Source organism: Mus musculus, chromosome 12 (genome assembly GCF_000001635.26).
Source record: "Mus musculus strain C57BL/6J chromosome 12, GRCm38.p6 C57BL/6J".
In the NCBI taxonomy this organism is placed as follows: domain Eukaryota; kingdom Metazoa; phylum Chordata; class Mammalia; order Rodentia; family Muridae; genus Mus; species Mus musculus.
In genome coordinates, this window is record NC_000078.6 from 115,878,453 (window position 1) to 115,903,230 (window position 24,778).

Genomic DNA, 24,778 nt, shown 5'->3' on the forward strand with positions numbered 1-24,778 from the left:
GTGAAGTTCTGATAGGTCTACACTTATATCTTACTTGACTTTTTCCCTTATTGCTTCAGAAATTCTTTGTTTACTACATTTGGTGTTTTGATTATTATGTGACAGGAGGAATTTCATTTCTGGTCGAGTCTATTTGGATTCTGTAGGCTTCTTGTATGTTCAACAGCATCCCTTTCTTTAAGCTAGGGTAGTTTTCTTCTATAATTTTGTTGAATATGTTTACTGGCACTTTAAGTTGGGAATCTTCACAGTCTTCTAAACCTATTATCCTTAGGTTTTTGTCTTCTTATTGTGTCCTAGATTTCCTGAATGTTTTGGGCTAGGAGCTTTTTGCATTTTCTGTTTTCTTTGACTGTTGTGGCAATGTTTTCTAGGGTATCTTCTGCACCTGAGATTCTCTCTTCTATCTCTTGTATTGTCTTGATGGAGCTTGCATCTCTGACTCCTCAGCTCTTTCCTAGGTTTTCTAACTTCAGGGTTGTCTCCCTTTGGCTTTTCTTTATTGTTTCTAGTTCCATTTTTAGCTCTTGGATAGTTTTGTTCATTTCCTTAACCTGTTTGTGTTTTCCTTTAATTCTTTAAGGGATTTTGTGTTTCCTCTTTAAAGGCTTCACCTGTTTACATGTGTTTTCCTGTATTTCTTTAAGGGAGTTGTTTATATCGTTCTTAACATCCTCTATCATCATCATGAGAAGTGATTTTTAGATCCAAGTCTTGTTTTTCCAGTGTGATGGTGAATCCAGGACTTGCTATGGTGGGAGAATTGGGTTTTGATAATGCCAAGTAACCTTGGTTTCCTTTGCTTATATTTGTAGGCTTGCCTCTCGCCATCTGTATTCTCTAGCAACCTGCCCCTTGGTGTTTCTGACTGGAACCTGCTTCTCTTGTGATCCTGGTTGTGTAAGAACTCCTCATACTCCAGCTGTCTCTGTTATTATCCAGCTGTGATCATCTTATTCTGTGATCTTCTGATCCTGAGATCCTGGGTATGTCAGATCTCCTGGGAGTCAATCTGCCTCTGGTATTCTGAAATCCTGGTGTGACCAAACTCTTCGGATCCTGGTATGCTGGTTGTGTTAGAGCACCTGTGACACTGGAGTTGTTTGAGCACATGAGAGTCGATCTTGTTCAAAGTGTTGTGGTATTTGGTGCAGAGCTAGTGCTCAAGGTCTGCTCAGGGTACAGTCTCAGCCAGAATGAACCTGTGCCACTGGCTGGGCAGGGGTTCCTGCATCGCTGGATCCTACTTGACCCAGTTACTCCCAGTGTTGGGACAGATGTTGTGGCATCCTCACCTATGATGCTGTGCATGTTAGAGTACCTGGGAATCAGCTTCCTCTGGGTGTTGTGGGACTGGGTACAGAGCTTGTTCCCAATGTTCCCAAGCCCTGCTCAGGACATCAGCAAGAATCAATTTTTAATCCTCTTATTCTCCTCAATACATAACAACAATTTTGAAGAAGTCTACATGCTACTCTTTACTGTTTTCTCAGCTCCATGACTGTTGGCTGCTCCTTCAGATTTTCTGGCACAACTGAAACCCAGGCTGTGACACTGTACATGACACCTTAATAGTTAAAGAGTGTCAGGCTGTGAACACCATTAAGCTGTGTTGAACATTGTGGCTATATCCAGAATGGTTCTGTCCTCAAGCATCTGATTTTACTTTGTGAGAATTTCATGTTTTGCCCTTTCTCTCTCTGTCTCTGTCTGTCTGTCTCTGTATCTCTCTGTCTGTCTGTCTCTGTCTCTGTCTCTCTGTCTCTGTCTCTGTCTCTGTCTCTCTGTCTCTGTCCCTCTCTCTCTCTCTCTCTCTCTCTCTCTCTCTCTCTCTCTCTCTCTCTCTCTCTCTCTCTCTCTCTCTCTCTCTCTCCCTCCCTCCCTCTGTCTCAAAAGAACACCAAATCTGAAATCAATTATTCAAAAAAACTACTAAGACAAAAGGAAATACCAAATTCTCTACAAATATAGCATTGTGTTGCTTTTGTTTATCCAACTCCTGCACTTAGGGCCTACCTTCAAGTGGGTTTAATATAGCCAGTAAGCCTTCACTGAAGAAGACAAAAGTTTTTTGCAAGTGAATAGGAGTTGCAGATAGATTCTTGGCTAATGGTGGGAGCACACATTCACTTGCCCCTCTTTGCAGAGGGTGCCACTGCCTAGAATCCATATAAGACCAATGCTTGTTCCCACACATTATGTGAGTTCTTATGTGATTCAATCCTATGGTGTCTGGAAGGGACTGTTTCATTGGAGTAATTCATTCTCTCTGGCTCTTAGAATATTTCCACTTGCTGCTGTACAATGGCACCTCAGTCCTGAGAGGAAGATTTGATGAGATCAAACCAAATTCTCCCAATTCTCACACTCTCATCAAATTGTTCATTTTTCATTCTCACTTGTTTCCCATCTGATGGAAGAAATATTTGCAATGGTCATTGATTGACTTACAGATTTAAGTGAATATATGGCTATATAATTAAAATTGTCCTATTAGCACAATACTTTATTAGAATAATAGACTTTGGTTTTCCACTAGGACTACATTCTATCCAATTTCATGTTCTTGTTGGCCTTAAAAGGGTCAACTATGACTTCCATGACCTGGGCCTTAAATTACATCAAAGACTCAATGATTAACACCATAATATTTGTGACAGTATTTCAACAACACAAGCCATAGGAAGGTAAATATTTTAGGTAGCCAGGTTTATATCTAGGTCATTATTAATTTTTACATCTAATATCATACAAAATGCATAGTGTCCTATGAACACCAGTTAGGATTGCTTAATCATGTACTTGAGCAAAGACTCAAATTCTGTATCTTTCCTGAAATATATAAGTAATTCCTTTAAAATATGATATTATAATCACTTTGTGGAAAACACAAAATACCCTTGAGAATAGCCTGAAAAATTAGAAGCATCAATGCCACCTTTTGACAACGACTCAATTTGAAAGTGCTCATTCAGTAATTTACATCTTTCACATATGCAACTGTATACTGAAGGTGAACATTTCAATCATTTTGAATTGTCTGATATGGGATAATTGGCTGAAAACTGAGTGGAATCATAAGTGAGATACATGGTGTAGGTACCACACATCATTCAGCTTTATAAAACCAAACACAGACAGACTCATTTTTTAACACCTTAACAGGGATTTACATTGAATATCAGGAATGGGAACCTCTTAACTTAAGAGAAAAAAGGAAACCACATAGGCCAGAGGGAAAGCTGTCCTCTTGTGCTCTTATGATATAATAGGGAAAAGGAGCCTGAAATATTGCACAGCTATAAACTGAGGCTGGATCAAAGTGCTATGTGAGCACAGAACTATGTGGCAGTATCTGCAGTGTCCATGCTGCTGATCTCGAGGAATGCTTGGTTCTTGGAGGTGTATTTGGAGACTGTGAGCCAACTCTTCAGAAACGGGTTCTAGCACGTATCATCAACAATTTGTTGGGATCAACAAATTGTTGCCAGCTACTCCAGACCCTTCCCTGATGGCTGCCAAATCTAGCTAAAGTCTATTCAAGAAGTGCTCAGCAAAAACCCAGAGAAAGAGCAAGTCAAACTGAAGGTCTTGGAAGGCTACAATTTTCTTTTTTTTTTTTTCCATTTTTTATTAGGTATTTAACTCATTTACATTTCCAATGCTATACCAAAAGTCCCCCATATCCACCCACCCCCACTCCCCTGCCCACCCACTCCCCCTTTTTGGCCCTGGTGTTCCCCTGTACTGGGGCATATAAAGTTTGCAAGTCCAATGGGCCTCTCTTTCCAGTGATGGCCGACTAGGCCATCTTTTGATATATATGCAGCTAGAGTCAAGAGCTCCGGGGTACTGGTTAGTTCATAATGTTGTTCCATCTATAGGGTTGCAGATCCCTTTAGCTCCTTGGCTACTTTCTCTAGCTCCTCCATTGGGAGCCCTATGATCCATCCATTAGCTGACTGTGAGCATCCACTTCTGTGTTTGCTAGGCCCCGGCATAGTCTCACAAGAGACAGCTACATCTGGGTCCTTTCAATAAAATCTTGCTAGTGTATGCAATGGTGTCAGCGTTTGGATGCTGATTATGGGGTGGATCCCTGGATAAGGCAGTCTCTACATGGTCCATCCTTTCATCTCAGCTCCAAACTTTGTCTCTGTAACTCTTTCCATGGGTGTTTTGTTCCCAAATCTAAGGAGGGGCATAGTATCCACACTTCAGTCTTCATTCTTCTTGAGTTTCATGTGTTTAGCAAATTATATCTTATATCTTGGGTATCCTAGGTTTGGGGCTAATATCCACTTATCAGTGAATACATATTGTGTGAGTTTCTTTGTGAATGTGTTACCTCACTCAGGATGATGCCCTCCAGATCCATCCATTTCATTCAGAGTAACTTGGAAAAGAACGTCTATGAAGAAAACAGAGTAGACCAATGTTGGAATAGGGTGAGAAAAGAAATGTTCATCCCTTAGGGAGCATTGGCACTCACATTAGGGGCAATCATCAGCAGGAATGAGAAGTAAACCTGACCATGGCTGCAAGATAATGAGTTGAAAGGCCAGTTTTGGTTTTTCAACTCAAGTTTGGTGGGAGAGATATCCATTCCTTCATCAGGTGCTCACTCTGATGGTTTACTTACGTTTTAGGACTCAAGAGGAACCAATTTGTGATAGGAAACACAGTAACCCTGAAGGGAGATCACCTCTGATCACCATAAAGAGTACCTAACTGAATACCAGAGTCCTCAGAATAAAGCACTTCTGATGAAACCTGTATAGAAGGAGCAAAATGGAGAGAGACCCTTAGTCAAACATAAAGAAGGTTCATGACACTGTTCACTCATCCAGGGATCTTTACCTTGTGTTTTTGTATGTGGGACACATGAAGAACTAAATGCGTTAAGGTTTCTCATGCTTTTGTCTTGTTCTGTGTGTCATGTCAGAGATTGCCTCCTACATGAGTCTTTTCAGAACATATTTTCTTACACACATTCACACAATGTACAGATACTGCAGTCTTCTTGTAGAAATTAAGACTATGTGTTACCTGGAGGCTGGCCCTTGAGAATGCTATAATTATACAAAAGAGAGTGATAGGTTTCAATGACTTTACTTATAATTCACTTTCCTGGCTCTCATTTTTTTTCTGGTTTCTGTATATCCAATAACCAGTGCCTCCATCAACTCATAGGAAAACAGACCAATCAGGATGGTGATTAGCTCCATGAAACTCAAAAAGAAGAGCACAACATCATTTATACAAGATTCAGATCAAGATATAGTAAGTAGAGGAAGTATATCCAATAATATATGCTTAACATTATTTGACTGACAGAAAGACATGAATAAAGTGACCACTGTGTTGATAATAGCATGCTGAATTCCACCTGCTTAGGAAGAAAAGATAAGTCTGACGTTGACATGAGGAGACATGCTCACTGAATAGAGAAGTGGGTTGTGAATCGCTACATATCTATCATATGCCTTTGCTGGTAAAAGCAAACATTCTGTGGTTACAAAAGTAACAAGAAGGAACTTCTGTGTTGCACAACCATGAAATGAAATTATTTTGCTTTTAGGCATAAAACTTGCTAACATATTTGCAGTGATATCTGAAGAATAGCAAGCATCTTCTAAAGACAATGCACTGAAGAAATCGCACATAGGGTTGGGGAGTTACAACTAAAATAATAAGCCCTATAGTTCCTATAGAGTAAAAACTAAAATTCCTTAGAAGAGAAAACGAGAATAATCTGAAGGTCTTCTTTGTATGTGAATCCGTTGAGAACAAATGAAGTAGCTCATCTGATGTTCTTCATATTAAATCCCATGAAGTAATATTGAATATACTCAGGCTACATCCCATAGTTGTCTTGGTTAGTGTTTTACAGCTGTGAATAGACACCATGACCAAGGCATGTCTTATAAAGGCCAATATCAATTGGGCCTGACTTACATGTTCAGAGATTCAGTCAAGTATCATCAAGGCAGGAACAAGGCAGCATCTAGGCAGGCCAAGTACAGGAGGAGCTGAGAGTTCTACATCTTCATCTGAAGGGTTCTATCAGAATACTTACTTCAGGTAACTAGGATGAGGGTCTGAAGCCCAGTGACAAACCTACTCAAACAGTGCCACAACTTCTAAAAGTGCCATTTCCTGGGCTGAGCATTTACAAACTATCACAATAGTACTTTGATAACAACAGATTGTATGTAAGTCAATGAACATAGACTAATTGATACATGCCAATAGGTAGTCTAGGAAAAAAATATATATGGTGTTGTAATCATACATGCCATTTAAATACATTAAAATAGAGATGGTTCTGTTTAATTTTAGGAGATTGATACACTACATAATATAATTAACATCAAAACTCTTCACAGACTATAATAAAACAATACTGAATTAAATGGAAAAGCAAAAGGATCTCTGAACAACACACAAAGGTCTCCAAGAAAGTATTTATAAAGCTATCTCAATATCTGATTTCAAAATGTAGCCTGAAACCTAAACATCAACTTTTAAAAGCAGAGAATTATTTTCTCCATGCTGTCAGATACTAAACATGCTAGAAGATGGCACAGTAGACAGAATATGCTGGAAGATACACACTAGAAATGGAGAATCAATTTTTTGCTTCAGAGATAGTAAACCACGATATACTCCTCTTGTTTCTCTCAGTAATGGTCTTTTAGAACACAGACAGACATGATATTAGTTGCCTAAATTTTGACAGCATTCATAGTGATCTTTTGGGAGTACATTATTGAATATATGGAAAAAGCTTGGGAGAACTGATTTCTTAAGAGATCTGCACCAAAACATACTCATTTTAAAGAATGAAATATGTTTGTTTTTAAAACTTTGAAATATAAAGATATCAAGATATGTATAACCCATGAAATATGTTATGACAAAGTTGTAGTAACACTGTAAAAAGAAACCAAATCTAAATTGCTGAGTGCCAGCTGAGGTCCTGAACCCTTAGAGTAAGATGGGCAATAGTACCTGCACTAATATTTGGGTGCCTTTTCATTTTCCCAAGGTTATAAACATTACAGGAAATTTTCTTCTATGGTTGAATTATAGGACTTGAAGTAAAAGAATATTTGAGAATGTCTGAAATTCTCTCCATGAAATTCATATATCATCACAAATGTCCTCATTAAAGTTAGGCAGTAAGATGGGGTCACAAGAAGCAAAAGATCATTGAATACATTGGAACATTGCTAAATTATCAGGTATGAAAGAAGAAGCCAGAGGGCCAGAGGTACAGAAACACTGCTGGTTCTTAATATGGGAAAATCATACAAAATACTATTCTGAGAAAAAGCCTCATATCTAACCAGGAACATAGGATGCATCTCAGACACTCTGTCCGTGGAGTAAGGGCATAAATGTATGATGTTGATTTAAGACTGTGTTATGAGAAGCAATGGATGTAGATACATTTCCTGAAATTTTCATATGTGCATCAAGTACTTCTGGGTCTGAGTTTGAAATTCTGAGAATACATATGGACTATGTGGTAAAAAAAAATAAAAATATTTTAAGCATTTGGTGAACATATTCTAAAAATGTTTTAAAAAATAAAGATGTTAAGAATCCTGCCAATGAGGTCTTAGAGATAAAAAGATATTGTGGAAATTTTGGAGCAGTTCACTTATACCAATTTTTTTATATTTTTTATTAGGTATTTTCCTCATTTACATTTCCAATGCTATACCAAAAGTCCCCCATAACCTCTCCCCCACTTCCCTACCCACCCATTCCCATTTTTTGGCCCTGGCGTTCCCCTGTACTGGGGCATATAAAGTTTGCATGTCCAGTGGGCCTCTCTTTCCAGTGATGGCCGACTAGGCCATCTTTTGATACATATGCAGCTAGAGTCAAGAGCTCCGGGGTACTGGTTAGTTCATAATGTTGTTCCACCTATAGGGTTGCAGATCCCTTTACCTCCTTGGGTACTTTCTCTAGCTCCTCCATTGGGGGCCCTGTGATCCATCCATTAGCTGACTGTGAGCATCCACTTCTGTGTTTGCTAGGCCCTGGCATAGTCTCACAAGACACAACTCTATCTGGGTCCTTTCAGCAAAAATTTGCTAGTGTATGCAATGGTGTCAGCGTTTGGAAGCTGATTATGGGATGAATCCCTGGATAAGCAGTCTCTAGATGGTCCATCCTTTCGCCACAGCTCCAGATTTTGTCTCTGTAACTGAATGGCTTTACAGTGTTTAAAAGCCCAGACTCAGTTATACTAAAGGTGAGAGTTTACTTATTGTATACCCATTCAGTGATTGAGTCATATATGGGTCTCCCTCTGAACTTTGTCTCTTTAACTTCATCCATGGATATTTTGTTCCCCGTTCTAAGAGGAATTGAAGTATCCAAACTTTGGTCTTCCTTCTTCTTGAGTTTCATGTGTTTTGCAAATTGTATCTTCGGTATTCTGAGCTTCTGGTCCAATGTCCTCTTATCAGTGAGTGCATATCATATGTGTTCTTTTGTGACTGGGTAAACTTACTCAGGATATTTTCTAGATACATCAATTTGTCTAAGAATTTCATAAATTTATTATTTTTAATAGCTGAATAGTATGCCATTGTGTAAATGTACCATATTTTCTGTATCCATTGTTCTGTTGAGGGACATCTGGGTTCTGTCCAGTTTCCGGCTATTATAAATAAGGCTGCTATGAACATAGTGGAGCATTTGTCCTTATTACAAGTTGCAGCATCATCTGAGTATATTCCCAGGAATGGTATTGCTGGATCTTCCAGTAGTACAATGTCCAATTTTCTGAGGAATCGCCAAACTGATTTCCAGAGTGGTTTTACCAGCCTGCAATACCACCAACAATGGAGGAGTGTTCTTCTTTCTCCACATCCTCACCAGAATCTGCTGTCACCTGAATTTTTGATCTTATACACAGGTTGGAACAAGGGACCCTGGCATATATGGAGCAGACAGGCATCTCAGTCTTCATGGCTACCCAGTGTAACTTCAGTAGGAGAAGATGTGCCTAATCAGGCAGAGAATTGATGTGCCAGTGTGAGGAATATTCAGAGGGGTTTCCCACCGTGTCAGAGGAGAAGGGGAGGGAGAATGGGGAAAGGGTTCAGTGAGGGATGGACCAGGAAGGGGAGCAGCATTTGAGCTATTTTTAATTAATTAGTTACAAAAATACACAAAAATACAATGACACCATATTTTTTGCCAAAATGTTGGTGATTTGGATTTCATAGGTCAAATTCCTATTATACATTATTCCCACCAATTTCAAAAACGTTCTGGTCACTCACGATCCAGTGATAAATTTTTTCACGTATAAAATATATTTCCCTTTTTTTCTTCTATTGAATAAGAAACGTTTCTATGGAATTGGTCACTGATGAAGAAATTCACAAGGTATGATGTACTGAAGGCTTATCCAAACAGAATCCCATTATTCATAGATGGACATTTACAAAGCTGACAAAGGCACTATAGGACTGTGTGAAGGAGGCAATAAATTGACATTCAAAATAACAATTTCTGAGAGAGTTTAAGGATTAATCTTTCTGTCATCTCAGTCCCAGTGCAGCTTCCTGCTCCTCCAGGGTTTCTGATACACTCAGGATGTGGTTACAACACTGTGTCTTGCACAGAAATAGACTGCAGAGTCCTCAGATGTCAGGCTGCTGAGCTCCATGTAGGCTGTGCTGGAGGATGTGTCTGCAGTGAATGTGGCCTTGCCCTTGAACTTCTGATTGTAGTAAGTATGACCATATTCAGGAGAAATCCATCCAATCCACTCAAGGCCATGTCCAGGCCCTTCCTTTACCCAGTTTATGATGTAGTTTGTGAAGGTGTAGCCAGAAGCCTTGCAGGACAGCTTCACTGAAGCCCCTGGTTTCACCAGTTCAGCTCCAGACTACTGCAGCTGAACCTGAGAGTGGACACCTGTGGAGAGAAAGGCATTGTGGATGTCATTGTCACCTCAGGCTCTGTCTCCAGTTCAGACTGGAAACGGTATGCCCCTTAACTGCAGTTACTGACAGGAGGAAGAGAAAGATCCACCTCCATTCCATGGTTAGAGTCAGTGTGTTCAGGGACTGTGGAAAGGACACTGATCATAGGTTGTTTTCACGGTGTGGACATCCCTGTATTTACTGCCACAAACTCAAATAATTTGCATATTCATGAGCACTTCATTTCTTAGTTAAGGACCTAGTCCAGCTGGAGAAGAACTGTCATCACATGGCTCAGGCAGCAGGATGCTGAGATCAAAATCCTATTCCACTCTGATACTTTTTGTGAACCTTAGATAGATGTTGTGGATATAACTACAGAGCTGAATCTCTCCGTAGATTTTTGGCCTGAGTCTGTTGCTCCACCCTGGAATATGTTAAAATGTTAACAGATTGTGGACTGGGACTAAGAAGAAGAAGAAGAAGAAGAAGAAGAAGAAGAAGAAGAAGAAGAAGGAGGAGGAGGAGGAGGAGGAGGAGGAGGAGGAGGAGGAGGAGGAGGAGAGAGGAGGAGGAGGAGGACAACAAGAAAATGGAAATTTCTAAAAGTGGCTAATGGTTTTAGTTTTAGAGTCATCTTTCACATATATGGAATTAATATTTTCCTTTCCAACAGGTTATATAATACTTGAAAACTCACTAAAATGACTAAAAGTAAAAGTGCTTAAAATATTTAACTATCAATGATTATTTCAGGAGGATCATCAATAACGAAATAGTATCAATAGTTATAAATGTGTCAAGAAAGAATTTTATCACTAAGGCATGATAGTGATATAAGAACAGAAGTTTTGGGGTTTTTTTTTTACCAGAAATGAAACAGAAATTTACATTGCTTTTGGAAATATGGATGCAATTATAGATAACAATATTTATTAAGACAATATCAAACTCACAGACATTAAATGAGACTCTTATTAGCAGCTCTTATACATTTCATTGTTATATTCAACTGCTTTTGCAAATACATAAGATTGTGTCAGTGAAATTGTCTACTATACTGAAGCAAAATAGGAGGAACAAATTGTCACAGGAGAAATATGCACAGTGTAAAATTATACTATGAAGTGCATGTACATAAGTAAAGTTGTTATTTCTATATTTCATAAGGAGTTTCATTCTTTGAAATTTTCAATTTTATATGCAATATGCTATAATCTTTGACCACTTTCAAGACTCTCGCCATTATTTACCACCACTAGGTCCCTATGGTTCCACTTGGAACCTTCTAAAAGTCTCTTTCCCAACATCCTACTTCCTCTGTTTCATTACCTGATAACACATTGAGTTTAATTAGTGCTACTATGAACAGATTAATAAAATGGATTATCACTAGTAAAGAGTAAACCTTCAGAAAACTTTTCCCATAAAGTGACTATATTTTGCCCACCAGTCAACAAATGTCAAAAGACATTCAGCTTGGTGTGGGACCTCACATATTGCCCCCCAAACATGTAGTAATTATTTTAATTGTTGTATTATTTTAGTGGCAAGTTCAGGGTACATATGCACCAATGTGGGTATATTAAACTCAGAGGGTGAATTATGTCATTAAATTCTAAGGCATGTATCTGATATTGCTCAGCTTGTCAGGAGACATTGTTACCTGCTCATTCATTTCGAAGTCGCTCATGTGGTAATTTTCACTGGTTTGATTTGAGGCTGTATTGTGCTTTTACTGATTTCCGTGTGTGTGTGTGTGTGTGTGTGTGTGTGTGTGTGTGTGTGTGTGTGTATGTTTGTGTGTAGTTTTTACTTTGTTTATTTAGTTTTTATTTGCTTTCAATCCCCTTTTAAATTCCTTGTTTTTTTTTTCATTTTGGTTTTCTTTACTTTGTTTTTTGCTCTTTTAGAAAAAAAAAAGGTGTGTCATTGGGTGAGTTAGGAAAAATTTAGAATAAGTTGGGGATGGGAGAATGAGTTATTAGAATACATTGTATGAATTTTTCAAAAAATTATAAAAAGCAAATAAAAACAAGTAAACATAAGTCTGTGAAGTGTTTGCCAAAGAATCTTAACTAGGTTTGAGCATGGAGACATCACATGTCAATCACAGCTGGACAGATCAGTTAATACACTTAAGAAAGGAAACCACAAGCCAGCCGTGGTGGTACACGCCTTTAATCCCAGCACTTGGGAGGCAGAGGTAGGCAGATTTCTGAGTTCGAGGCCAGCCTGGTCTACAAAGTGAGTACCAGGACAGCCAGGGCTATACAGAGAAACCCTGTCTCGGAAAAAAAAAAAAAAAAAAAAGAAAGAAAGAAAGAAAGAAAGAAAGAAAGAAAGAAAGAAAGAAAGAAAGAAAGAAAGAAGGAAAGAAAGAAAGAAAGGAAACCACAGAGAACACAAAGTCCCATTCACACATAGCTCATCTCTCTATATGGATTATTACGCCCATGATGACCCCTGCTGGTCATGAGATCCCCTGTATCTAGGTTTGTCATAGCTCACAATGAACTTGGACTGTCTGGCTTAAGAAATAAAGTATGCCTGGCAAATTCAGAGATGGATTCTCACAAGCAATCATTAGACTAAGCATGTAGTCCCAATGGAGGAATTAGAGAAAGTAATGAAGAAGCTGAAGGAATTTGTATCCTTATAGGAAGAACAATAATATCAACCAACCAGAGTGCCCAAACCGCCCAGGAGTGGCATTGTGAGGCATCAATGAGAGAAGAGGTCCTTGATTTTGTGAAGTTTGATTCTCCAGTGAAGCAATATCCAACAGCAGGGAGGCAGGAGTAGGGGGAAACACCCATATAACAGTAGGGGGAGAGGAGATGGGAAAGGGGGCTTCAGAGAAAGGAGGAACTGGGAAAGTGGAAATATTTGAAATGTAAATAAAGAAAATAGCCAATAAAAATGAAATAAAGTATCCCTGTAACTTCAGTGTTCACAGAGGTCAGATTAAGGCTCTAGTTTACCTGGGGATAATGATTTATGCATCAGCGATTTTGAGGTGTGCCAATGTTAATATAATATCCACCTCAAAGTCGGATTAATCCTTTGTGGCAGTTCGATCCAGCTTTATCAATTCCCATTTCTAAAAATGCTACACCTGGGGCAAAGCACCTATGTTCAGAGGGTAAATCACACACCCTACATTACTTAATAGATAAAGTTAAAAGACTTACACAATAATTGTAGACGGAGTGAGACTGTTGATACCAATAACTAAAATGTTGAAGTAGCTCAAGACCTGTCTGGCCTTTAGAAACTAAAATCATTTTGAACTTATTGCTGAAATAAGACAGCATTAACAGGAAGGGACAGGCAGCCAGGCAGTGTACCTTTACTCCCAGCACTTGGGAGGCAGAGGCAGGTACATTTCGGAGTTCAAGGCTAGCCTGGTCTACAGAGTGAGGTCCAGGACAGCAAGGGCTACACAGAGGAAACCCAGTTTCAAAAATAGAAAAGAAAAGAAAAGAAAAGATAAGAAAAAAAGAAAAGAAAAGAAAAGAAAAGAAAAGAAAAGAAAAGAAAAGAAAAGAAAAGAAAAGAAAAGAAAAGGAGGGGAAGGGAAGGGAAGGGAAGGGAAAGGGAAAGGGAAAGGGAAAGGGAAAGGGAAAGGGAAAGGGAAAGGGAAAGGGAAAGGGAAAGGGAAAGGAAAGGAAAGGAAAGGAAAGGAAAGGAAAGGAAAGGAAAGGAAAGGAAAGGAAAGGAAAGGAAAGGAAAGAAAAGAAAAGAAAAGAAAAGAAAAGAAAAGAAAAGAAAAGAAAAGAAAAGAAAAGAAAAGAAAAGAGTGGACAGGCAGATCTTGGGCTCTGGCTCTGCACCGATTCCCACAACACCTAGAGGAAGCTCAACTCCCAGGTGCTTCAACAGGTCCAGGATCACAAAAGATCGGACACACACAGGATTTCAGGATCCCAGGATCCCAGAATCACAGCATTACAGATACAACAGGACCCAAGAAGTTCTGACACAACCAGGATCACTGAACTTACAGACTCCAGTCAGAGACAACAAAGGCAGTTAGGACTAGAGATAAAAGGATGGCAACAGGTAAGCCCAAAAACATAAGAACAGAAACAAATGTTACTGGACAAAGTGAGAACCCAGTTCTTCCACCACACCAAGCCCTTGACACCCTAACATACCTGAAAAGCAAGATTCAGATTTTACATCCCATCTCGTGAATATGATAGAGGAATTTAAGACAGGTATAATAACTCACTTAAAGTAATACAGGAGTACACAAATAAACAAGCAGAAATCCATAAAGAGAAAACAAATAAATCTCTTAAAGATACACAGGAAAACACAACCAAACAGGTAAAGTAGTTGTTCAAAATCATCCAGGATCTAAATATGTAATTAAAAATAACAGGAAACAGGGCCCGTGCGGCCTCCGTTCCCAGCGTGTTTTGAAACAAGCCCAGTGACTGCGGCCGAAGAATGCACCCCTGCTGACCATGGAGTTCGACTGTGAGGGCGTGAGATGGCTGCTAGGCAAGTACAAGTTCAGGGATCTGACTGTGGAAGAGCTGAAGAATGTGAGCGTGTCTTTCCCGCACTTCAGATACTCCGTGGACACCTATGTTTTCAAAGATACATCCCAAAAAGACCTGCTGAATTTCACCGGTACAATTCCTGTGATGTATCAGGGTAAGACATACAACATACCCATTCGCTTCTGGATTTTGGATTCCCACCCTTTTGCTCCACCCATTTGCTTCTTGAAGCCAACTGCAAACATGGAAATCTCGGTTGGAAAACATGTGGATGCCAAAGGCAGAATATACTTGCCCTATCACCAAAACTGGAGCCACCCCAAATCTGCCATCGTTGGATTAATTAAAGAAATGATTGCCAAGTTTCAAGAGGAACTTCCTCTCTATTCCATATCGTCGTCCAATGAAGCGCAACAGGTGGACTTGCTGGCCTATATCACAAAAATCATGGAAGGTGTCTCAGACATAAATTCAAGGGGCTGGACAAATCATGAGAATAAAATACTCAATAAAATCACTGTGGTTGGAAGTGGAGATTTGGGTATCGCCTGCACATTGGCAATTTCAGCAAAGGGCATTGCAGACAAGCTGCTCCTCTTAGACCTCTCAGACGGGATGAGCCAAGGGACAATGGACCTTGATATCTTCAACCTGCCTAATGTAGAGATCAGCAAAGATTTGTCTGCCTCTGCTCATTCCAAGGTGGTGATCTTCACAGCCAACTCTTTGGGCGGTTCTGAATCCTATCTGCATGCAGTACAAAGTAATGTGGACATGTTCAGAGCTCTTGTTCCAGCTCTGGGACACTATAGTCAACACGCTGTCTTGCTTGTTGCCTGCCTCTCAACCAGTGGAAATCATGAGCTATGTGACGTGGAAGCTGAGCACATTTCCTGCGACTAGAGTGGTCGGGATTGGCTGCAATCTGGATTCACAGAGGCTGCAGTACATTATCACCAGTGTTTTGAAGGTGCAAACTTCAGGCAAAGAAGTGTGGGTTGTTGGCGAACAGGGAGAAAACAAAGTGTGCTCATGGAGTGGCCGAGATGGAGTACTGAGTCCCAGCTCTCAGGCACAGCTATCCAGCAGAGCCATGGAACTGTTGAAGGTAAAAGGTCAGAGATCTTGGTCTGTTGGACTGTCAGTGGCTGACCTGGTGGATACTATTATAAACAATAAAAGGAAAGTGCATTCTGTATCAACCTTAGCAAAGGTATATTATGGTTTAGATAATGAAGTATTTTTAAGTTTGCCATGCATCCTGGGAACCGGTGGGGTATCCGAAGTCATCAAAACCAAAGCAGGAGAAGACACAGTGACTGGGACACTCCAGGCCAGTGCATCCTCCATCCATGCTCTCCAGCAGCAGCTGGAACTGTGATTCCCCAGCGCAGTCACCCGGAGACGGGAGCTTATTTAATTTTGCCAACACACATCATTTTGAGAATTTCCACAATTTACTCTTTATTCTTAAAAACAGCCTTTCTAGTAGATGGCTTCTTAATTAGCTTTATAATTTGAATCCTTGAGAATGGAAAAGGATTAATTTCTTGTAGGGTTTTTGACATACCTGTACTGTTGTTTAAACCTGCAAAAGGGATAAATATTCATTTGCATTGTATTTCATTTTAAATTACATGTTGTAAACTTAAGGCACATCTGGCACTTTAGAGATGTTCTGTAAAGATTCCTGTTGGACATTTCTTCTGAGTATGGTGAGCTGAAGGCAGGATGGGCTCAAAATCTGTGCTAGGTGTCCATTCAGAGAATCTTGGCTTCATGGATTAATACTGCTTTTGCAAGAAGCAGGTCATAGTAATGGAGAAGTGTTTTATTTTCCTTCTTCAAATTTACTAGCTATCAAACACTAGAAAGTATTTTAGTATGCATTTTAAATTGGTTAAATGGAATTTTTAAATATATGAAAAGTAATGTGGTTTAATTTCCACTGAGATTTCTTTTCTGAAAATTTCTATAACCTCTTCCTGGGCTAAAAGATCTCCAGTCTGTCTTAAAACTGTATTAGTAGAAAAAGAGATGTGTCTTCCTGTGGCCGTAGGTAATGAATAACAGCCACACAGTGTATTTTGAGACCAAAATATGAGGCTTTCCTAAAAACCATTGGTCTTACAGGAGAGAGGCCGGCCGGCCTGCTGCTTCTCCCCAGAAGAAACCCTTCTGACTGTGCCTTGGTGATTGGTCAGTAGCAGTATTTCCATGTGGGAGACAGCATGGTTGGTGACTGTTGTGACGTGCAGGTGGCAGCAACAGCTAGCACAGCTCTTGTGTAGCGAGCACTTTGTTTGTACAATGCCCACACTAACTGGCTGAGGTAGGGACTATTTACCTTCATTACGGAGGTGAAAATGAACGTTCGTGTCTAAGATCAAGTGGGCTCTAAGGAGTCTCACTTGCCTGTACAATCTTTTTTTTAATAGGTAGCAACAGGGGTTGTGGGGAGGCTTCTGTGCCTAAACGCCAAGTCATCGCAAGACACTAAAGTTGAGGGTTGGGATACTATGAAAGAATTGCTTTTATTCTCATATGATGGGAGCTTCTTTCTTTTTTTCTTTTTTGAGACAGGGTCTATTTGTAGTCTTGACCATCTCGGAGCTTGCTATTGTAGACAGGCTGGCCTTGAACTCATAGAGAACTGCCTGCTTCTGTCTCTCAATGGGATTAAAAGTGTAGGCCATCATATCTGCCTTTTTTTTTTTAACAAAGATTGCTGAGCCTCTTCCCCAGAGATTCCACGAACAGCAGACAGTGTTTATGTATTTAATCCTTCAGCTAGTATTTATTAGAAACTTCTCTAACAAAGCACTATTAGTGAACAGGCCCAGATTAGGACAGGCCCTGCCAATGCCTACAGACTATCAGGGAATACAGTAGCCAAATGCCATGTAAGTTCAAGAGTGCTAAGTGCTGTGAAGTCCAGCGTGTTAGGAAAGCCCATGACAAGGAACCCAGTCTAGTCAGAGAGAGAGGAACTCCGTGGTTTATGAGACAGAAAGGGAACAGTCTCATTCTCAGGGTGACTCGTGTAATTATAATGACAAGTGACCTTCAGTATCCCAAACTGGAGAAAGTAGAAAAGTAATGTGGTGACAAAGACTCCCACCATATTTAACTGGATGAAACCCTGGACATCCAGGCTAGGGGTATAGCTCACTGTTAAGATGCTTGCCTGTCGTGCAGAGCCCTGGGTGTGGTTCCAGAACACAGAACTGGGGTCCTTGAGACGATAAGCATGAGCTCTTTGTAGATAATCTTGGTGTTGCTTTTACTGGCCTTTTGTATGAAGTGGGAAAGTAAAGTTGAAACAGTCATTTCTTAGGTGTTTTTCTAGTATTTCTAATAGGTGATAACTAATTAGGAACTCGGTAATTCCTGATTAGAGCTTCTTTCTCTTCATTTGGTTTTGAGACTAACCTCAAAGTCAACTCTTAGCAATCATCTGCCTAATCTCCTGGGCATTGGCGGCCATGCCCAGCAACAAGTCTTACATTGTTTGTGGGGATCTAATCCAGGGTCTGATGCATGTTAGGCAGGTTCCTCCCCAACCCTGTGTCTATAATCTAATCCTAAAACTCTCTTGAACAATAAACCAACTGCAGAGTGCTGTAACAATGAACTACCAAGAACTATGTTATAGAAAGAAATGTCAGATATTTATTAAATACTCATCATTAGCCAAGGATTTTGTTAGTTTGACCTCATCCCCGGGTTGCAGTACAGAAGCCCCGCACTTCTTTGAGTTAAGTAGCAATTGTACGCTCCTCCTCAGTCAGGTGGTGCCATCGCAGCCACCTCACTTTGATTTAATTATTAACAATTACTCTATGTGGTGACTTTCATTTTTTTTCTAATCATTTATTGGTTTGGATGATGTTGACTTGATTAACCTAAATACTACATATTTCTCATGTGAAGCACAAGGACAGGATCAGAACTCCTGTTCATTCACTAAGGTGATGACCTACCTACCATATGAGAAGGTTCAACTCTATATCAAGTTATAAATCCTGACTTTTTTGTCTTGTTATATTCTGAAATGCAGGCTTTGTGAAAACTAGTAAAAGATTTATTTCTTCATTTAAAAAAGTACTGTCAATAAAACATTGCTTTTCCTCCTTGCTATGTGAAAGGAAACTTTCATTTTTCCCAAAGCACGCAGAATCTCAAGTTTTTTTTAATTTTTTTTATTAGGTATTTTCCTCGTTTACATTTTCAATGCTATCCCAAAGGTCCCCCATATCCAACCCCCCAATCCCCTACCCACCCACTGCCCCTTTTTGGCCTTGGCGTTCCCCTGTACTGGGGCATCTAAGATTTTTATTGGGTCTTGGATTAAAATGCTTTTTGATACTATAAAATATATTTTTTATTTTCCAATTTACATTGTTTCCTTAAATATCAAAAATAATGAATGAAATAAACTTTTATTTAAAAAAATAAATAAATAAAAATAACAGGAAACAACAATCATTGGTCCTTAATATCTCTCATCATCAATGGACTCAATTCCCCAATAAAAAGACATAGACTAGCAGGTTGGATATGTAAACAGGACCCAGCATTTTGCTGCATACAGGAAACACACCTCAGTGACAAAGACAGAGACTACCTCAAAGTAAAAAGATGGAAAAAAAAGTTTTCAGGAAAAGAGTCCAAAGAAACAAGCTGGAGTATCCAATAAAATAGATGTTCAACCAAAAGTTATGAAAAATGGTAGGGAAGACACTACATACTCATCAAAGGAAAAATCCACCAAGGTGAACTCTCAATTCTGAACATCTATGTCCCAACTGCAAGGGCACCCACATATGAAAAAGAAACATTAGTTAAGCTCATTAGTTGAAACCCACAAAATAATAGTAGGAGAATTTAATACCCCACTCTAAACAATGGACAAATCATGGAAACAGAAACTAAACAGAGACACAGTGAAACTAACAGAAGTTATGAACCAAATGGATTTAACAGATATCTACAGAACATTCCTTTCTAAAACAAAAGAATATGCCTTTTTCTCAACAACTCACGGAATCTTCTGTAAAACTGACCATATAATCAGACACAAAACAAGCCCCAATGAATATAAGAAGATCAAAATAATCCCATGCATCCCATCAGATCACCGTGGACTAAGGCTGGAATTCAATGAAAACAAAAACAACAGGAAGTTCACATACCCATGGAAACTAAACAGCTATCTACTCAATGATAACCTGGTCAGGGAAAAAATAAAGAAATTAAAGACTCTTTAGAATTTAAGGAAAATGAAGGCACAATATACCTAAACTTATGGGACACAATGAATGCAGAGGTAAGAGGAAAACTCGTATCTCTGAGTGCTTCCATAAAGAAATTGGAGAGAGTATGCACTAGCAGCTTAACAGCATATCTTAAAGCTCTAGAACAAAAAGAAGCAAATACACAAAAGAGGAGTAGAAGGTAGGAAAAACTCAAACTCAGGGCTGAAATCAACCAAATAGAAACAAAGACAACTACACAAAGAATGAACAAAATCAAGAGCTGGATCTTTGAGAAAATCAACAAGATATATAAACTAACCAGAAGACACAGAAACAGTATCCAAATTAACAAAATCCGAAATGAAAAGGGAGACATAACAACAGAAACTAAGGAAATTCAAAAAAACATCAGATACTAATACAAAAGCATATACTCAATAAAACTGGAAAATCTAGATGAAATGGATGATTTTCTAGATGGGTCCCAAGTACCAAAGTTAAATCAGAATCAGATAAAAGATCTGAACAGTCCCATAAACCCCAAGGAAAGAGAAGCAGTCATTAAAAGTCTCCCAAACCAAAAAATCCACTGGATCAGATGGTTTTAGTGTAGAATTCTACCAGACCTTCAAAGGAGACCTAATGCCAAGACTTCTCTAGGTATTTCATAAAATAGAAACAAGAGAATAACTACATAATACATTCTATAAAGCCACTAATACCTACACCACACAAAGACCCAACAACGAAAGAGAATATCTGATCAATGTCCCTCATGAATGTTCATGTAAAAGTACTCAATAAAATTCTTGCTAAACAAATCCAAAAACACATCAAAATGATCATTCACCATGACCAAGTAGTTTTCATGCCAGATATGAGGGATGGTTCAATATATGGAAATCCATCAACTTAATCTATTATATAAACTAACTCAAAGAATAAAAACCACACAATCTTCTCATTAGATGCTAAAAAGGCTTTGACATAATACAAGACCCCTTTATGCTACAAGTACTGGAGAGAATAGGAATTCAAGGTCCATATCTAGATATAATAGAAGCAATATACAGCAAGCCAATAGCCAACATAAAACTAAATGGAGAGAAACTTGAAGCAATCCCACTAAAAGCAGGGACTAGGTAATGCTGCCTACTCTCTCACTATATATTAAATATAGTACTCAAATTTGTAGCCAGAGCAATTAGGCAACAAAAAAAGATCAAAGAATACAAATTGGAAAGGAGGAAGTTAAGATATCCCTACTTGCAGATGATAAGATAGGTTACACAAGTGACTCAAAAAAAAATGCATGAGAAAATCCATGAGAACTGATAAACAGCTTCAGCAAAGTGGCTGGATACAAAATTAACTCAAAGAAATCAATAGCTTTCCTCGACTCAAATGATAAAATGACTGAGAAATTCGGGAAATGACGGATTTTATAATAGCTACAAGTAATATGAAATATCTTGGTATGAAATATCTTGGTATGAAATATCTTGGTAACTAAGTACATGAAATGTCTGTATCATAAAAACTTCAAGTCTCTGAAGAAAGAAATAAAAGATCTCAGAAGATGGAAAGATCTCCCATGCTCATGAATTGGCAGCATTAACATAGTAATAATGGCCATCTTACCTAAAGCAATCAATGCAATCCCCATCAAAATTCCAACTGAATTCTTCACAGAGTTAGAAAGTAATGCTGAATTATATCTGGAATAACAAAAAACCAGGATCCCACAAAACATCTGCAACAATAAAATATCGTCTGGTGGGATTACCATTCTTGACCTCAAGCTGTACTACAGGGCATTTGTGATTAAAAACAAAAACAAAAACATGGTGTTGGTACAGAAAAGTAGATCAATGGAATAGAATTGAAGACCCAGGAAATGAGCCCACACAACTATGGTCACTTGATCCTTGACAAAGGAGCCAAATCCATCCAGTGGACAAAGGGCTGTATTATCCACAAATGGTTCAACTGGGGGTCAGCATGTAGGAGAATGCAAATAACCCATTCTTATCTCCCTGTACAAAGCTTAAGTCCAAGTAGATAAAAGATTTCCACATAAAACCAGACAATATGAATCTAATAGAAGAGAAAGTGGGAAAGGTCTTTGAAAACATTGGCACAGGTTTCTAGAACAGAGCAGTCTTATACTTTAAAATCAAGAATTTACAAAAGGGACTTCATAAAATTGCAAAGCTTCTGTAAGGCAAAGGACACTGTTAATAGGACAAAATGGCAATCCAAAGACTGAGAAAAGATCTTTACCAACCCCACAATTTATAGAGGGATGATATCCAATATGTTGTACAAAGAACTCAAGAAGTTAGAATCCAGAGAATCAAATGACCCTATTAAAAATGGGATACAAAGCTAAAATAGGAATTCTCAACTGAGGAATCTCAAATGCCTGAGAATCACTTAAAGAAATGTTCAATATCCTTAGTCATTAGGGAAATGCAAAGCATAACAACCCTGAAATTCCACCTCACACGAGTCAGAATGGCTAATATCAAAAATTCAGGCAACAGAAGATGATGGAGAGGATGTGGGGAAGAGGAACAGTCCTCCATTGCTGGTGGTATTGCAGTTAGGTACAACCACTCTGTAAATCAGTCTAGTGGTTCCTCAAAAAATTGGACATAGTATTGCCTGAAGACCCAGCTATGTCACTCCTGGGAATATACCCAAAAGATATTCCAACATATAACAAGGACACCTGCTCCACTATGTTCATAGTAACCTTATTTATAACAGTCAGAACCTGGATAGAACCCAGATGTCCTTCATCAAAGAAATAGATACAGAAAATGTAGTACATTTACACAGTGGAGTACTACTCAGCTATTAAAAATAATGATTTCATGAAATTTCACAGGCAAATCGATGAATCTGGAGGATATCATCCTAAGTGAGGTAACTCAATCACAAAAGAGTGCACATGATATCCATTCACTGATAAGTGGTTATTAGCCCAGAAGCTCAAAATATCCAAGATACAATTTGCAAAACAGGTGATGGGATTTTGATGGGGATTGCATTGAATTTGTAGATTGCTTTTGGCAAGATATTCATTTTTACTATATTAATTCTGCCAATCCATGAGCAACCTCAGGAGGTAGGGGTTTGAGGACCCTCCAGAATGCACCAGAGACCTCGGAGGTGTGGGACTGTCAAGACTCAAAGTTTGTAACCTTAGATGAAATGTCCTACAGTGGGGAGAGGGAACTTATAGAGCCTACCTCCATCAGAAAGGCAGGGCATCAAATGAAGGGGGGCATCCCACAGTTACAACTCTGACCCATAATTGTTCCTGTGAAAGAATTACAGGGATGGAAGTAGAGAGGACCCTGAGGAAAAGAAAGTCCAGCAACAGGCCCAAAGTGGGATCCAGCTCAAGGGGAGGTCCCAAAGCCTAACACTATTAATGAGGCTATGGAGAGCTCACAAAAAAAAGGGGCCTAGCATGATCACACTCTGGAAGACCCAACAAACAGCTGAAAGAGTCACATTCAGATGTTTTCACCCAACCAATGGACAGAAGCAGCTGACCCCTGTTGTTGAATTAGGAAAAGGCTGAAAGAAGCTGAGAAGGGTGACCCTGTAGGAGGTCCAGCAGTCTCAATTAATCTGGACCCCCAAGATCTCTCAAACACTGGACCACCAGACAGACAGAACACAGCAGCTAATATGAGTGCCCCAACACACATACAGTAGAGGACTTCTAGGTCTGTGTTTATTCAGAGATGATGCACCTAACCCTCAAGAAACTGGAGGCCCCAGGGTGTGTAGAGGTCATGTAGGGTAGGGGATATAGACTTCACATGGCGACAGGGGTATGGGGAAGAGGTATGGGATGTGGAAGAGTGAGAGAGTGGATGGGGTGAGTAAAATATGGGGTATAAAAATAAATAAATAAATTTAAAAACAGAAAAAGAAAAGTGATTATAGCATTTATTACTAAGTTGTAAAAATTTTTCTATGTAAGCCAAAAAGGGGGAAAGCACACATATCCTAAATGGGGAAGAGAAAAATACTCTAAGGGGGGAAAGGGAGTAAAATTCTAGTAAGGGAAAAGATTCTTCCAGGAGATGAAAAGGAAAGATTCTACATTTATTTTGTCTTAGGTACTTATATTTTTTTCAGAATACAGGATCACATGTTACAAAGATTATCACAAGTACATACAACATATCAAATCATAAATTGAAATAGAAGTTTACAACAGAGAATGTTTACATGCTTATCCATTAGGAGTAATTATCTGGCTAAACATCCATCACCTGTCTCATCTCCACAGGTTCACTGAGCATCCACTTCTGTGTTTGCCAGCCCCGGCATAGCCTCACAAGAGACAGCTATATCTGGGTCCTTTCAGCAAAATCTTGCTGGTGTATGCAATGGTGTCAGCATTTGGAGGCTGATTTTGGGATGGATCACTGGGTATGCCAGTCTCTAGATGGTCCATATTTTCCTCTCAGCTCCAAACTTTGTCTCTGTATCTCCTTCCATGGGTGTTTTGTTCCCACTTCTAAGAAGGGGCAAAGTGTCCACACTTTGGTCTTCATTCTTCTTGAGTTTCATGTGTTTTGCAAATTGTATCTTATATCCTGGGTATTCTAAGTTTCTGGGCTAATATCCACTTATCAGTGAGTGCTTATCCTGTGAGATATTTGGGTTTGGGTTACCTAACACAGGATGATGCCCTCCAGGTCCATCCATTTGCCTAAGAATTTCATAAATTCATTCTTTTTAATAGCTGAGTATTACTCCATTGTGTAAATGTACTACACTTTCTGTATCATTTCTTCTGTTGAGGGACATCTGGGTTCTGTCCAGCTTTGGCTATTATAAATAAGGCTACTATGAACAGAGTGGAGTATGTGTCCTTCTTACCAGCTGGAACATCTTCTGGATATATGCCCAAGAGAGGTATTACAGAATCCTCCAGTAGTACTATGTCCAATTTTCTAAGGAACCTCCAGGCTGATTTCCAGAGTGGTTGTACAAGCTTGCAATCCCACCATCAATAGAG

At 39.1% G+C, this 24,778-nt stretch overlaps 2 pseudogenes, 1 gene segment (V, D, J or C) and 1 further gene; 1 reads left to right on the plus strand and 3 right to left on the minus strand.

The window, feature by feature from the left end:
• The window catches only part of Igh (immunoglobulin heavy chain complex), a 2,751,187-nt gene that overhangs the window by 2,619,685 nt on the left and 106,724 nt on the right, over positions 1-24,778 (minus strand).
• Gm5034 (predicted gene 5034) lies at positions 5,122-5,820 on the minus strand (annotated as a pseudogene).
• Positions 9,644-9,937, minus strand: Ighv1-79 (immunoglobulin heavy variable 1-79). The segment is given in 1 exon segment: positions 9,644-9,937. A coding segment is annotated over 1 exon segment (294 nt).
• Gm9256 (predicted gene 9256) lies at positions 14,400-18,102 on the plus strand (annotated as a pseudogene).